The sequence below is a fragment of the Nelumbo lutea genome, chromosome 8, assembly GCF_056320005.1.
Source record: "Nelumbo lutea isolate HS-2025 chromosome 8, American lotus-T2T, whole genome shotgun sequence".
Lineage (NCBI taxonomy): Eukaryota > Viridiplantae > Streptophyta > Magnoliopsida > Proteales > Nelumbonaceae > Nelumbo > Nelumbo lutea.
Genome location: NC_142691.1, coordinates 18430012 through 18447381, shown reverse-complemented (window position 1 = coordinate 18447381; position 17370 = coordinate 18430012). Strand labels below are relative to the sequence as shown.

Below are 17370 nucleotides of genomic sequence, written 5' to 3'. Positions count from 1 at the left end.
AATGTATTCAAGTATAACATTAATTAGGAGAGAGAAATTAATACATGGTTTAGGGATTCTGTATATAAGAAAACTCTGAAAAACGGAAAGGAATGCTAGAAACATGCAGGCAGCATATAGCATAAAGCCATAAACACCGAGGCTGGTGTTTGTGCATCACGAGGACACTCCCTTGTTTGGTGAATACAATTATAGAAATGTGGGGAGTGATGGTGGTAATATTAAACAACCTCTCTCTCTTTATATCGTATTTGCTGCATGCACATCATGCGCGTATACTTGGCATTTAGATTCTAATTAAAAAAAGGGTCATTTACTAAAACACCCATATATATATATATTAAAATGAAGACCCTCCCTCTACAACAAAAATTAGTTAAAGATCTTGAGTGCATACACTTTACTGGCTTGATCTAGTATCCTACATCTTACCATGAGACTGGGACCCATCATTAAAGTGGGACCTGTTATGTATGGGATGTATGGTGTGAGATCATGTTGGTAGAGGGTTGGAATGTGTTTTGTTGGTAGGTGATTCAGACTCTCAGGTAAGTGCTCACATTTTACCATAGGTTAGAATGATATTTCTGTTTTATTTTCTTTTAATTAAATTTGTTCTAGTGGATGTTTGGATCAAAACCATAATTTTTTACTTCCATCTAACAAAACAGAAGGTGAATTAAGTAAATCGATTGCAAACTACAGGGGTGTTATAGTAAAATAAATACCATAGGCATATTTTTGTAAATTCATGAAACTATATATGTGCAATTTAGTAAATGACCCTAAAAAATAATAAATTTATGAGAGGAGTGTTTACAACAGAAAATAATTAAATAGAAGAGTGGCATTAGTAGTTGCCTAATTACATGGCATTTCCTAATTTTGTTTTAAAACATTCCACAAAAAAATCCTGAACTTTTTCTTTCAAGCATAAGGGGCCGTTTGGATAAAACTCCAAAACCTGGTTGGATTTAAAAAATCGACCCTATAGTCTATATCCAGCCTTATAAAATCCTTTATAATTTTCAATTGTTTAGGTTCTGACCAGTCTACCAAATTTTAATTACCACCTATAGTCACAGGATTAATCGAGTTACAGGATGCGATTCGGGAAGGAATATTGCATGTCGAATTGATTATGAAATCCCCATCAGAATTCAACCCAAATGCCTTACAGAGATTCTCATTTGATTCTTGGCAGAATTTCTACATTCTGAATTTTACAAAGAAATTAATTCCCACAAGAATCATGAACTTGCTTCCAGCTTAAGTATCCCAGAATGTAAAAGCTGTGGAAAGTGAGATGATAAAGAAATAAAAAATAGAAAACCTGGATTTTGATTCTAGAGGAGTGGTGATTTGGGCACATCTAATTAATAGTAAATTAATTGTCTGTCAAAAATTTATGGGTACCTTTTGTCTTTTCAAATTCTCAGCAGTGAAGTGTGCTTGAATCACTTTTCTTAATCAAAAAGGCATTTTTGACATATTTCTTAAAGTATACCTATCGTTTAGGAATTGACTAATTCTATCTTTGTTTTTTGTATATTATCTTAAAATACTCTTAATTTTTGTGACAATTATCTAAAACTTCCCTTATTATTAACTTTTCATCACACCCCGTCATTAATATATTTTCTAGAAATTCTTAAAATATCCTTTCTGACAAATTGTATAAGTCCATTCCATCTCTCGGAAAATCCTGTTGTATCGCTTTCGCTTCTCCCCCAAGGTTGCTCTTTGTCTTTGTGGGAGAGGATGCTGATGTATCCTTGGTCACTGCAGCTGCCACCGGTGACTATGTTTCCGTCATCGCAGTTTCATGTCGCACAGTGGTGGCAATGGTAGTAATGGCCACAGGGGCGCTGGAAGTACTGAAAATGGTGTGACAGGGGAGCAGAGAGAGCGCAAGCTTTTAATTGGAGAGAAAAAGAGAACTCCTTCAAAAAATTTTCTTATAATTGAAAATTCGAATCAGGCCAAGCCAAGCGTCGACGATGACTAACGAAACACAAACATAGGTGTCTGAGAAAGAGAGGAGATGGGGGCATGGCACACTAGATGACGGAGCATCTACAGCTTTATTGTTTCTTTGCATTGATCCATTTCAGCAGATCATTTACAGCTTTTCTAACAGTCTTCAAGCTAACCCTAGACGACGGAGCAAAAGAGTTGTTTGAAGTCATGGATGGTCAATGAAAAAGATATCGACGACTCTTAGCAAAACAAAGGAAGACAGAGTTGGAGGTTTTTCTTACTCTGGTCTTGTCTGGTCTAAAACCCTATCAAGTTGGAGGCTTTTTTCTGTGAAGTTTTAGTGGGTAATTAAGCACTAGAATTTCCATCAACTACGATGAAGAAGATGGATAATTGGGTACTAGGGATGTCGAGATGCAGTAGACAAAGATAGGCATACTTTTGAAAATTTAAAGAAGAGTAGAGGGTAGATAGTCTTTTTCATATTTCCGTTAACAGTCGTTAATAACAGAAAATGATTAGTTAATTATGAGAAAATTTAAGGAATTTGTCCAAACAAATAATCTTTATCATTAAATAAACTCTGGTGAGAACCCAGAGCTTAATTAATTAACTGTAGCATTAATTCCGAGGAGTTTTTGATTGTTTGTGATGTTTTTCAACAAAACTGAATCATGAAGCATGGTTGCAGTTGCATGCAGACAGAGAAGTGGTTGAATGTTAGCCATGGTTGACACCCCAAAACCTAGCTTTTTCGTACATGTTTTGATTTAGTTTGTTTTTCCTCTGCAATTGCTGATTGATTAATGGCATGCATCCGGTGGTCTGGGCCCACTGTGCATAACTGCATACTATGAGCCGGTTCCACCCCAGATATTTTCCTTTAAATAAAACAAGAAAAGAGGGTACTATACAGTAATGCAATCAGAAGTATCAGAGCAGGCAAGTCTGAACTTTTTTCCTTGAACCCTTTCCCCATTTTCTTATAGAACTCAAATGTATGAATCAGATGGTTGAGAAAATTGTATAAGATATCAATCATCACTTGATAATATATCAACTATCTTGGATGGTTTAGATCATCCCACAGCCAGCCATGAGTCCTATATGCAATGGGACAAGCAGCATAGGCTGGCCAATTGATAGGGATCAGACGGTCCTGATATTCCTTGCATTGGGTCACTTTGCTCCACCACATAGTAACCATGAAAGAAGAATCAAGAAGCTTTTTTTCTTGGGTAGCTGAGTCAATAGTAGATTAGTTTAGGGTTAGAGCTCTTGAGCCAAGAAGAGATAAATAGTTTAAAGAGTAAGGAATGGGGGACACAGAAACAGCGCGCCCACGTTCTCCTCATATCTTACTCTCTTTCTTTATTGTTCACTCCAGTCCTCTTGACAAAATGCTGTGTATCTCTCTCACCAAGGAATAAATATATATAAATACCCTTTCTTCTCTTGTGACCGTCCTCCATAAATACTCTCTTATCTCCATACCTTAATCCCTCTCTTACTTTGGTGATGGCCTTGGTTCATAACTAAGGAGGGAGAGCCATCATCATCATCATTGACATCGTCAGTCGTCGGTGGGTCGTTGTGGTTGATGTGATCATGGTGGGTTTCCTCAGTATTACTCCTGCTCAACTGCTTCTTATAATGAATTCAACCCACCTTGTTTCTTTGATTCTTTCTACCGATTTGAATCGTTTTGATTCTTTTTGCAGGGAATTCAGAAGCCCGCATGGTTGGAAGCCCTCTACACACAGAAATTCTTCGTGGGGTGTTCGACGCATGAGACTGCGAAGAAGAACGAGAAGAACATATTGTGTTTGGATTGTTGCACCAGTATTTGCCCCCACTGTTTGCCCTCCCACAGATACCACAGACTCGTTCAGGTTCGTCGATACGTATATCACGACGTAGTTCGGCTGGAGGACCTTGAGAAGCTCATTGACTGCTCTAATGTTCAGGTGATCGGTTGAAGGAAATTGCATCTTCTTCTTTTTCTTCTCCTCAGTTACCGCGTTCTTATCAATTACTAATACAATACTACTTCTTGGTTTGAATATAATTCTCTGTTAATTCTTCTCTCTCAGGCCTATACCATAAACAGCGCCAAAGTGGTGTTCATCAAGAAGAGACCCCAGAGCAGGCAGTTCAAGGGCTCTGGCAATTACTGCACCTCCTGCGATCGAAGCCTGCAAGAACCTTATATCCATTGCTCTCTGGGTTGCAAGGTAAGACTCATCATGTCGAAGCATTTGATGTTTTCAGAAGAATTAGTCCCAATCAATATAATCATATATATACTTGATTCATTGATATATATGATCAGGTGGATTTCGTACTGAAGCATAAGAAGGATCTCTCTCCATACTTGAGGACATGCAACTCGTTACAACTGAGTTCGGATTTCCTGGTTCCTCAGGACGCCGGAGACGAGGAGGCAACCAACGAGACACCGCGTTCCACAATCGTAGACTGCGACGAGCCAATGAGCACATCATCGTCGGGGTCATCTGGGTCTGAGAATATGAGCGTCGCGTGCACCGACTTTGTTCGCAAGAAGAGAAGTGGGTTGTACGTGTGCGCAAGGTCAGCTAGCAGGGTTTCAGACGAAGACATGGCCACAAGCATTAGTAGAAGAAAAGGCATCCCTCATAGGTCCCCACTGTGTTAGCACCAATTTACCAAAGAAAACTTAAATTAGAACAGACTACTTCTCTCTAGTTCTTTTTCTTTATTTCTTTAACCGACTTCTATTGCCCTCTCTCTCTCTCTCTCTCTCTCTTTTCTTTCTCTCTCTAAGTTTTTATTTAATGTAATTAATTAAGTTATAAAGTAATTAAATATCGGTCGGGGGGGTTTGTCTTAATGGCATCACGTGATTCCCAATTCCGAGTTTTAACGTTTGTACATTTTCCGAAGGCTTTCTGAATATTTAATTGGAGGCACCATGTTCTCTGTAAAAACCCTAGATACCTCAATTTCTCACGTTATATGGCCATTTTACTTTCTCAGGCTCAGTTTGGAAAATTACAAATATAAATATATACAGTGAAAATATATAAGGTTTTGGATACGTATGGGGGGTTATGGACGTAATGGCCATGCATGAATATATATAAACATGGTCCCATCTCCTGTGTGCATGAACTGCTTAATCATCCAAGTTTCTATTTTTCATCAAAAAAAAAAAAAAGAAACCAAGATGGACATCTTTGATTTAATGAGGGTACCCTTCAGATGAAGGGATGGTTTTAATAGATTTGCTTGGGACTTGATTATTCATATCTTACTACTTTTCGGTTGGGTAGAGAGAAAAATAGAGAAGTATACATAAGACCTGATAAGTGATAACCCACCTAGACTTTCAAGTAGCTAACTTCCATTTAAATGAGTTAATCAGTTTATTATTCGATGAGAATTACTTCTTCTTCTTCTTCTTCTTCTTCTTTTTTTTTTTTTTTTTTTTTTTTTTTTTTTTTTTTTAAGTTTTGGCCTTTCATTCTGTCTGTACATGCATGAAAAAAAATGAATCCATCTTAACCAAAATGGATTTGATATGTTTAGCACATACCAGAGAAATTGTTCTCCATTCCTGCTAAAAATTGGATTATAAATTACTCGATTTCTCATTACAAAAACTCCTGAGAAATTGATGAATTTTTTCATGGTCTGTTACAGTCAGCTGGATGCTCGAAAGGTGCACTCGTGTTCCTATATTATGATATTAGTTTATGACTGTTTTGAATTAAATTAAGGAGCTAATGTTCTTAATTAATTATTAAAAAATCCAAAATCTTTGTCACCCACCTCATGATCAAGTCCTAAAAAGTAATTTTCTGAAAGGGTAGGGACTCCTTTGACTTTGACTGCAACAGACAATTTCGTCGCTCTCCTCCAAGAGGCTAGAGACAGACAGAGAGGTGCCGAATTTGCATATTTGACCAGTCAAAACTCTTCATACGCTTATCACAGTCCTAGAGATATACAATTACTATAAGATTCTTTTTTGTTTCCTTTATCTATTGTTTTCTTTCAAAGGGTCGAGCTTTTGTGCTTTAATTCTTTTTAAAGGGTTGAGATCTTGTTCTTTACCTCTACAACCAATGTGTTTGTAGTGAGCTTAGCTAGTTCTTCTAAGTGGTTCACTATCCAAAATTTATCCATTTTTAAATGATTTAATATGAACTATGCAATTAAAATGATTTTTAGAAGGGGTTTAGACCCCTTTTGGTTTTATAAAAAAAAAATTAATATACATTCTGATGTTTGACCCGGATTGAACTGGTTGATTATGAGAATCATATTTCCTGAGGCCGGTTTGCAAGGCCCTTTTGTGAAGAAGGAAAAGGGGACTGAGTTGTTGGTTTGGACAGGATATCTAAATCAAATTTAAGTTATACAACCCTACTCAGTGAAAACTAAATGGTAGGTTTCAGCAGGTTGCTATTATCACTGATGGATTAATTTAGGAACTAATAGCCTTGGTTACTATCATCGCTGTATGGGTGTTTTCTTGATACTCTTTCCTTTTCTTTAGCTATATAAAGCTTCTTTTTTAACTTTTGTCAATATAATTCCTTTCATGTTAGCAAAAGAAAGATGCTGTAAAAGCTATAGAAAAATGATTCAAAGAAGAATATATAGATTTCAGGATTTTATGTTTGTTTATTTTTAATCTTTTAGTGGCTATACTTGTAAGGAAACAAATAATCTATAAATTATTTAAATTGATACTAATAAAAGGGAAGGATACACAAACCTACTGAGTTTTTTTTTTTTTTTTCTGTATTTATATAGGACTTATTAGTGGCCATAGGGTTCCTCAGACCATGCTGAAGCACTTATATAGTTCATTGCAAAAATCAGAGAAAAAAACAATCTTAATCTTCTATTGAAGTCCATTTCAAACACACCATTGTTCACTCCTCAAGACTATAGCCCAGGCTGCAAGGGTCCAATCAAAACACAAACACACATTGCCCTTGTTTGGGATGATAATAGAATGGAATGAAGTGACCGATTTCCATTGGTCTGCTGCTGCCTAGGATAGGCTACAGGTAGTTGCTACTGCAATAGTGAACTATAAATATTTGAGTAGATGAAAAGGAAAAAAAAAATGAAAAGTCTGTTGGGCTTCACAGAAAAGTTGGAGCTGGCTAGCTCAATATAATGGTACAGATGAGAAGCGTCTGTATTTCTTAAATAAAAATCTCCCTTAACATCCAAAGTCAAGTCCAATATGGGCCCGCTCATACAATTTCTTATTAAGTTCTCATATGCATGAATTCTGAGTGGGAATAAAACCAAGAACCAACTTAAATTAATTTTATATTAATTCCTAATAATCTCCTTATAATCAATAATACTCTGACTCATTCTAGATAAAGAAAGGCTAGTGAAACAGCTAGACTTGTCCTCTTATGATCTAACTTGTTTTATTACTATCTAGAAACCTCTCTTAAACCAAGAATTTGAATGTTATTATTCTACAGGGAAGAAAATCCTCTATAAGCTCAAATCTCTATGTGCCAATTGATCTTACAAAGGTAGCTCTATTCAAATTAGTCTCTTGAGTCTTAGTACAAAGTGAAATCCTTAGGCTGTGTTTAATTGCAGTGCAATTTTATTTGTATTAGTACAAGTGCATGTAAGTGCAAATGAAAAAAATGTAAATTCTTGTTTAATTTCGTTTTGGGTTTTACTTTATTCTGCTTCATGTTTTAATTTACTTCATTTGCACTGCAATCAAACAAAATAAGCTAAAATTTAAAACAAAAATAGGTCAGAACTTACACTTAAATCATTTGTACTGCCATAGTTTTGTATCTAATCTTTTGCTTCATGAGCTTAGGCTGTAGCATCATATGCTTGAGGGGATAGAGAACTCCTTGGATGTTCAGAGTTAGTAATTTGATGAACTTAAGACAAGGAAACATGGAGCTGGTACACTTGGTCATATGATAAAGAAGAGTAGTTTATAGAATAAAAATAAGAGCAAGTCTTCGAGAGTGATGATTAAAAATGAAAAAGATGATTATTACATATGAAATGCTATAGCTAAATTTCTAATTACCCTGCTTGCTATGGCCATGATGGTACTTTTGTTCTTTCAAGTACTTTTCCATTTCCATTATTTATTTGAAATATAATATTTAGCATTTGATATTAGGTCTAGTTTGTTTGCAATGCAATTTTTGATTTGTTTTTATTCATTACCCTGGAATTTTCATATATATATATATATATATATATATATATATATATATATATATATATATATATCTATAAGGGAATGCAAATGAGTTAAATAAAATTCTGATTTATTTTTGTTTCAAATTTTCTTGTGAAAGTGTTTCCCCAGTGAATCAATTGAACTTTTTTCTCTTTTTTAGAAGGTAACTGATCACTAAAGTGAATCAATTGACTCAAGTGTGCAAATTAAAGTGGACAAAGTATCAAATTGATCCAGCTGACTCCTGAGTGGAACTGATCTCAAAATTAACTCCATTTGTTTTAAAATAGATTCTTAGAAGAGAAATCCAAATTGCAAATTTACAAGGAATAAGTGAAAAATACCTAGACTGTTCCATGCCATTATAATTCAATGGTTCATAGCAGAGTTACTACTGAAAAAAAAAATTCTGCAATAGTTTTTTGAAATACAAATTTGTAATGCTTGTCTTAAAAATATAAAAATAGAAATGAAGTATTTACACATAACCCCCCCCCCCCCCCGCCCAATATCTTAAAAATAACAAATTGGTTTTGCAACCAAACACAAAATGGTAAATGCTAAATAAAGAAGATGGTTAGAATGGCTGGCAGCTTATGCTTATCTTTCCATTGTTACAGTCATAAAGGTGATTGAAACAGTTATTGCTGCTTTCTCAAAATTGTGGACTATTTATCAAAATGTGAATTTGGGTATTTGTTTTGAAAATAATTAATTAGCACTAAAAGGTTTAATGGTATAATTGAGTGAAACTTTTTTTTTGAAATCCATAATTGAGTGAAACTGGAATAGCAGCTTTTGTAGTGGAGATAATAGTTAATAAAGTCCAATGTTTTCTAGAGTAATTTAACAATATAATAATGTGGTCCTAATCCTACTGTTATCAAAATGACTATAACGACCATTTATAAGAGCTTAAGAGAGTATGTGAAATACACCCCTTTTCTTCCTTTCACACTGGTCTCCCTCTCTCATTGGAACCACGTGCTCCATGTTGCACAGAAGGATGTGTTCATATTTGTTGGTTCAATTAATGAACACAAGTTGTTTTCATATATTGCAGAGAGTATTGATCCAAAATTCTAACAACAAAGAAGATGGTTAACAACTACATATATTATCTTCAAACCCTACTTCTCTTGTTTACAAGGAAAATACATTTTTTGGACCAGCTACTATGATTTATGACTAATCCTCATATTAGGAAGATTAGAAGACATTGAAAAGGTCAAAATGTCTTTCCTTCTACAGTAAAGTCCTCTTTCTCCTTCTCTGATTCTTTTTTTAATCTTTGTAATATCAAGTTTCTTGGATGGGGATCAATTGTCAGTAATACTGACACAGCGTGAAGCACTTGACCGGGCGAACAAGCACCAGATGATTGAGTCGGCTTCAGTCTTGAAGCCTCATGAAAGAAAGAACTAGGCGTAGCCTTAGTAGAGAAAGAAAAAGGTGATAAGAAATTCTTGTGTGTCATTGAGCTCAGAAATTGAAGTATTTATAATACATATGGGTAGACTTGTAGACTAAAATAACTAGGTGAACTTGACTTCTAAAACATCTTTGAATTCTTCTTCAGTATGCTTTTGACGTCCACCGTTCGATAGCCACCATCATCCGATGCATGTTGGATGTCATAAGGAGTCCTCTCTAGACGTGAGCTGTCGCCATTATTCTATGCATGTTGGATGACATAAGGTCTCTCTAGACGTGAGTTGTCATCGGTTGGTTCGGTGGGTCTTGAGCTGGACCTCCATCATTCTCCCCCACTTGGGAAGAACTCGACCTCGAGTCATGATCTGGGTATGCAAGTGTCGCTTCTGGTAAATAACGATGAAGATTAGCAACATTAAATGTTTTAGAAATACCCATGTGATCTGGCAAGTCCACTATGTAAGCATTGTCATTGATCTTCTTAATAATCTTGTATGGACCGTACTTCTGAGGCTGTAGCTTGCTATGCTTCCCAACGGGTAGGCGTTCCTTCCTTAAGAACACCATGACTTCATAACCAACGTCAAACACCTATTACCTGCGATGCCTGTCAGCTGCGAGTTTATACTTTGCATTGGTCCTTTGATGTTTCCGCTGTACTTCCTCCTGTACTGACTAAATCTGTCTTGCCAGCTACTTTGCTGACGTACTAAGGCCTGGTACCCTGAGTAGCTTCACCAAGTCCAACGCATGGTTAGGGACTTTCATATAAATAATATAAAATAAGGATCTACCTGTAGAACTACGAACTGCATTGTTGTAGGCAAACTCTGCTTGAGCAATGGCAAAGTCCCACTGGTTCAGCCTCTCTCTGCAAATACTGCGGATCAGGTTACCCAGAGTTCGATTTACCACTTCTGTCTGCCCATCAGTTTGCGGATGAGCTATACTGCTGAAATTTAATGATGAGTCAAATAACCTCCACAAGGTCATCCAGAAGTGACTTAGGAACCTCGTATCTCGGTTTGATGTAATGGTCTTAGGTACCCCATGTAAACGGACAATCTCCCTGAAGAATAGTTTGGTTGTTGCTATTGCATCCGCGACCTTCTTGCATGGGAGAAAATGGTCCATCTTGGAAAACCGGTCAACAACCACAAAGACGGAATCCATGTTTCATGGAGTCTTTGGTAATCCCACCACGAAATCCATAGACAAGTCTTCCCAAATAGTGGTAGGAACTGGTAAAGGCATGTAAAGACCAGTATTTTGGGCCTGTCCCTTAGCTGCCTGACATATATAGCACCTACTCATGATAGTGGTCACATCTCTTCTTAGTTTAGGCCAGTAGTAATGCCCCTTGACAGCCTCAATCATCTTGTCCCTCCTGAGGTGTCCTGCTAAGCCGCCTCAATTCAAATCCCTGATGATTTTTCTCACGAAGGGAGATGCAAGGAATGCACAGTTGGTCCCCCTTCATAAGAAATCTACCATGTACATAGAAAATCACCTGTTGGCTGTCTGTTCATGCATTTCTCCCAAACCTGCTTGAAGTCTTCATCCTGGGCGTACAAATCTTTCAAACATTTAAAGCCCACAATTTCGATACTAAGAGTCTTAATTAGGGCCTCACGTCTACTCAAAGCATTGGCCACTGTGTTCTGTTGTCCAGCCTTATACACAAATTTGTATGGGAATTTATCAATAAAAGCAGACCACCTAGCATGCAGATCACTCCTCATCTGTTTTTGCTTACTTAAATACTTAAGAGCTTGATGGTCGGTGTAGAGGACAAATTCTTTAGCAATCAAATAGTGTTCCCAGGTCTTCAATGCTCTCACAACAGCATAAAATTCTTTATCATAAGTGAACCACTTCTTTCTAACTTCACGTAACTTCTCACTAAAGAAAGCAACTGGTCTCGTCTTGTGATAACACAGCCCCTATGCCCACTCCGCTAGCATCACACTCAACCTCAAATAATTTGTCAAAGCTTGGTAGTGCTAAGACAGGAGCGGTGCATAACTTCTCTTTTATGAGAGCAAAACTTTGCTCTTGTTCTTCTCCCCACTGAAACTTACCCTTCTTCAAACACTCAATGGTAGGAGCTACAATACTGCTAAAGTGTTTGATAAACCGCCTATAGAAAGTTGCTAACCCATGAAAACGCCTTACTCGGTGACATTCGTTGGGGTTGCCCACTCCCTAATGGCTCGCACTTTCTCCTCATCCACTTTAATTCTATCATTGCTTACAACGAAACCCAAGAACAATAACCTATCACTCATAAAATTACATTTCTTCAAATTAGCATATAGTTTATTTTCCCTTAACGCACTCAATACCCCTCGGATATGTCCTATGTGCTCATCAACAGATTTTCTATAAATCAAAATATCATCAAAATATACCACCACAAATTTACCAATGAAAGGGCAAAGTACCTGATTCATCAGTCTCATGAAAGTGCCTGGTGCATTAGTTAGTTCAAAAGGCATGACTAACCATTCAAACAATCCATCTCTTGTCTTGAAAGCGGTCTTCCATTCGTCTCCGGGATGGATTTTGTTCTGATGATAACCATTCCTGAGATCGATTTTGGAAAAGACCACAACCCCATGAAGTTGATCAAGCATGTCATCCAGCCTAGGAATGAGAAACTTGTAGCCAACAGTGATCTTGTTGATTGCTCTGCTATCAACACACATCCTCCAATTCCCATCTTTCTTCGGTGTTAATAATGTCGGTACTGCACAAGGACTCATGCTAACTTGGATGTGCCCTTTTTCAACAGTTCCTCTACCTTCTCCCATAAAATCTCATTCTCTTTAGGACTCATTCTATAGTGTTGCATATTAGGTAGGCTAGCATCAGGAACAAAATCAATGTGGTGCTGAATGTCTTGCATGGGTGGAAGCTTATTGGGTAATTCGTCGGGAACTACATCATGAAACTCGTCGAGCAGTCCCTGCACTTCCACTAGAATTTTGTTCTCCCCTAGTGGTTCACTCATACTCTCTCCTTTTATAACCAGTAAGTGGACCTCGTGGGTGTCTTTACAATCCCTTACAAACTCAGAGTGGTGATGTGTTATGGTAAGTAAATTCCTCTCCTCTACCTTTGAAGCCTTGGTTTGGTTCTTTTCTGCCATAGGTAATAGTGTATAGCGCACACCCCCTTTCTCGAGCTGGTATGTGTTCTTCCTACATAGGTGTTTGGCATTTGCATCAAACTGCCATGACCTACCAAGCAAAATATGGCAAGCATCCATATCCACAATATCACAATAAACCTCATTAGTATATTTACCAATAGAGAATGGAACCTTGCAGTGCTCCTCCACACGTACGCCCCCGACTTCCCTGATCCAACCAATCGTGTAAGGGTTCAGGTGTTTCTTAGGAAGTAGTTGCAGTTTCTGTACCACATCCCTGCCGATGATATTTTCCTAACTACCGCTATCAATAATTAATTCAAATAACTGGCCCTGTACCATGCACCTAGTGCAAAACAGCCAATGTCATTATGTGGCATCTTTACTTCTCTAAGATAGCATTAGCTTCCTCACAACACACATGTACTCTTTATGCTCATAAGTACCTTCTTCGTCCTCTCCATCGGGTCCACAATATACTTCGTCATCACCAACTTCTTCCTCATCCCTCTCCACCATGTTAATTGTCTTTCTTCTAGGACAGTCACTAGACCTTTGCCCAACTTCATTGCACTTGAAGAACTTAAAAGGAGCAGGTTTTGCGTAGGGATTCATGGCTTTAGGAGGGTTTAAAGTATTACCTTGAGTGTTTCCTCCCGTTGTGGCCTTACTGGTGTTAGCTGCATTCAGCGAGTGAGAGGGTTGTACTCCTTGGGTTGGCTTGCCCTTGTCGACTGCTGCCGTCCTGTTGTCGTTCCCACTATACCGTCGATAATTATCGGCTCGGGTCCTCTCTTGGAATATTAACTCAGCCTTCAAAGCTAAGTTCCTGGCTTCCTGCACACTCAGAACCATCTGGACTCTAATCTTGTCTTGGATTGCAAGTTTCAAACCGCTCAAATAACGGGCTGCTTGTTGATTGTTGCTTTCCGGCAGTTGGTTCCTTTCAGCTAATTTTAGAAATTCTGAGGTGTACTCATTCACACTTCTTGTTCCCTGCGCACACGGTTGGTACGACTCAAACATATATTGCTCATAATTAGGAGGCAAAAACCTACCTCTTATTAATTGTTTCATGCGTCTCCATGTTCGAACTGGACCTCTTCCTTCTCTGATCCGAGTCTCCCTCATTCGTTCCCACCAGACAGATGCTCCTCCCTTCAATCGAAAAGCTACTAGTTTCACCCTTCTTTCTTCCGGGATCTCCATGTACTCGAAGAAATGGTCGACCTCGGTGATCCAATCTAGAAGGCCCTCGATATCCAGATCTCCACTAAAAGTAGGGATATCCACCTTGAGTTTAAACTCATCATCATTCCGACGGAGATTAAAATCGCCTTGATTTCGCCAATTCCTACCAGTCTTGCCATCATCGGGAATAACTGGAGCAACACCGAACTCTAGCTCATCGTCGCTATCATCATCAATAATAGGGTTCTTGGGTATAGGATCAATGATTGGCCTACCATGGTCGTCTTCTCCAGCTTGGTGCAATGCATTATCCCTATTCCTTGGAATATCCTCCCGCAACAAAGTCTGTAGTTGTCCAACGATATCTGCCAATTGTTGCTCAATGTTACAAGTGGCTATTTGCTGCTCTTCGATTGCTCTCCAAACAACTTGTAACCCCTGATCTCTGTCACGGGGTTGGTTGCGACTACTACAGTCCTGGTTGGCCATCTGACTGAGCGAACTCCCGCTCTGATACCAGCTGACGCAGCGTGACGCACTCGACTGGGTGAACAAGCATTGGACGATTGAGTTGGCTTCGGTCTTGAAGCCTCATGAAAGAAAGAACTAGGCGCAGCCTTAGTAGAGAGAGAAAAAGGTGATAAGAAATTCTTGTGTGTCATTGAGCTCAGAAACTGAAGTATTTATAATACATACGGGTAGACTTGTAGACTAAAATAACTAGGTAATTTAGGCTTGTAAAACAACTAGGAACTTGACTTCTAAAACATCTTCGAATTCTTCTTCAATATGCTTTTGACGTCCACCATTCGATAGCCACCATCATCCGATGCACGTTGGATGTCATAAGGAGTCCCCTCTAGACGTGAGCTGTCGCCATTATCCTATGCATGTTGGATGACATAAGGTCTTGAGCTGGCCCTCCATGAAACACTTAGGTCCCATTTGATTTGTGAGAATAGGAGTCTGGAATTGGAATTGGAATGGCTCAGTCTAATTCCAACTGTTTGGTTGATGGAATCAGAATCCATTCTTACTCCCAGTAGAACGGTCATTTCCTCCCCCTGTTTTGGGAATAAAATCCCAATCCAGCTGATTCCAATTTCCATTGTAACCAAAAGGACCTTAATTTATTTAATTAATTAATATTTTTCATATGATGTATGCACATTCTTTATGAATGTATGTAGGCATTCATAAAAAATAAAAAAGTCAAAAGCTATTGTCTAACGCAAATGGATTGACTGTTTGACAGGTTAATAGGTTGTTGACCAAATCAATAGTTTTTGACAAAGTTCCAGTTCAAGCGTAAAATGGATCCGGTTGTTATAACGATCTCTAAGTCGAATGGTCTAACCTTCCAGGTAACGATGGTTCAAAAACCTATATTAATTTTTAAGATTTCTTTTTTATTTATATTTTGCTGATGCCTGGTGGAGGATGCGTAAATACATGTCTAGCTCTAGCTAGAGAGTGGCAACATTAATCAGTTGAACATTAAGAGAGCTGGAAACTAGGCCATTCTTCGCATGAATCTTGCCTAGACTTCATGGAGTCTGTCTTTGGCATCATAGTTGCTAGCAGTTTGTTAATTGCTCTACAACGTAGAGCCTTGGGCAACCATGGAACCTAGTTTTGGCTTCTTTTGAGTTTTGAAGCCAGAAACAAACAAAAATCCAGCTTTTCTGTGGAGTCTTAAAATTGATTAAAACTGATCTCATCGACACAACAATATCTAGCTATGTATATATATAGAAATATATAGATATAGCTTAAACGCAAAGGATGATCTAGACCTTGAGTCTCAACGTGTAGCTTTAATTTACATCTCTGCTCCAGAAATGCCTATACAGAGCACATGTTCAAGGGCTTGAAAATTCTACCATTTGATGAGTTTTGGATAATTCCAGAGTTCATAAACAGACACTGTTTGATGATTTTAGGCATTCAAACGTGTAAAATATGCGATGGGCCTCGATATTGCGGAGGGACGAAGTACTCAATAATTAACCCACGTACGTAGAACATCACCTAATCTTATGAGATGGGAGGGTCAATACCTCAATCTAATTAATGAATATGCAGAGGTGGATTAATTTAGATTGGATGGCCGGCCAGATGGGTCAAGACTCATTCAATCAGTTTGTCTTCTGGCTTCTGTGATCTCTAAGGAAATTAAAATGAGGAGAAATCCACCATTGAAGTTCAGATATATAATCGTATCTAGTCTTCAAAACAAAACCCATATAGAATAAATAAGAATTTGTCCTCCAATCGTTTCACAACAGTGTTCTCATATACGTTGAAGATAAGACAAAAAAACCCAAGATTTTGAATTCGAATTCAAGCCAAAACGAGCAAAAACATTGGGTTTTGTTCGTTTTTTTTTTTTCAATCCATTGAACCATCTTAGTCAGTCAAATCGTGACGAAAATCTAATGACGACAAGGGTATCCAGTTGTGCAGTCTACTACTATATAGCCTATAGGCACTTAGACGAGGATTGTGAAACGCAGACATGAATGTTTCATCCAAGCTCGATATCCTCCCAATGGACACTACGAATGGAGATAGTGCTCCATAACAAGTTCTAACATGTTGACGTCTCAGTTAGTCCTTTCTGCTGGAAGAAAATTGGTGCATATAGCGATTCTCGTTTACACTTGAAAACCAACTTCCAGAAACCTTAATCCAATTAGAGTCATTCTAAATTGAATTCACATCTCCTACCCACAAGAACCCCTATCGGCCCATTAACTTGGATCGCATGTTATTATGGCTCAGTTTGAAAAGAGTACAAATATAAATATGAATAGTGTAAATGCATACAAAATAATTAAAAAAAAAACAAGGTTTTGTGCTCTACAAATTTGTATTTGTACTCTTTCCAAACAAAGCCTATGTGGCAAATGGGGCATCATTGCATTTGGACCCTTGGATTTCACACTATATATGACACTATTTAGGGGGTGTTTTACAACTTGAATTGTTTTTCTTGTTGCTCATTCCAAAAACAAATCAGAACCATCTGATTTGAAAACAATATATTGTTTCTCAAAACAAAAACACACACAAAAAGAGGAAAACATATTCTTGATTGTGCATTTTTTTTTTTTGTTTTTTCACAACTGAAACAAAAAATCTGTTCTTTAAATTTTATTTTAAAAACATGTTTTCATGTAGTTATTTAATAACATATTCCATAAATCATATAATTTCTACACTACAAGATTTATTATTTTTTAAAAAACCATTATTTTGATGATTTCAAAAACATATATTGTTTTTTTAAACAAAACTTTTGAAAAAAAAACAGTGCTCAACATGTTTTTATTTTTTCACTGGTATGAGAATTTCAAAAACAAATGAAAAC

The 17370-nt window shown here is 37.5% G+C and overlaps 2 protein-coding genes across 2 annotated transcripts; one reads left to right on the top strand and one right to left on the bottom strand.

The window, feature by feature from the left end:
* Positions 1 to 3459: 3459 nt before the first annotated feature.
* Positions 3460 to 4858, top strand: LOC148843118 (PLATZ transcription factor family protein). Its single transcript, XM_088959307.1, has 4 exons — positions 3460 to 3591; positions 3702 to 3947; positions 4074 to 4214; positions 4313 to 4858. Exons 1-4 carry the CDS (start codon positions 3589 to 3591, stop codon positions 4655 to 4657), a joined length of 735 nt encoding a protein of 244 aa, XP_088815433.1. The 5' UTR covers positions 3460 to 3588; the 3' UTR covers positions 4658 to 4858.
* Positions 4859 to 12413: 7555 nt separating this feature from the next.
* LOC148843117 (uncharacterized) lies at positions 12414 to 12923 on the bottom strand. Its single transcript, XM_088959374.1, has one exon. The coding sequence runs from the start codon at positions 12921 to 12923 to the stop codon at positions 12414 to 12416; it is 510 nt and encodes a 169-aa protein (XP_088815500.1).
* Positions 12924 to 17370: the final 4447 nt, after the last annotated feature.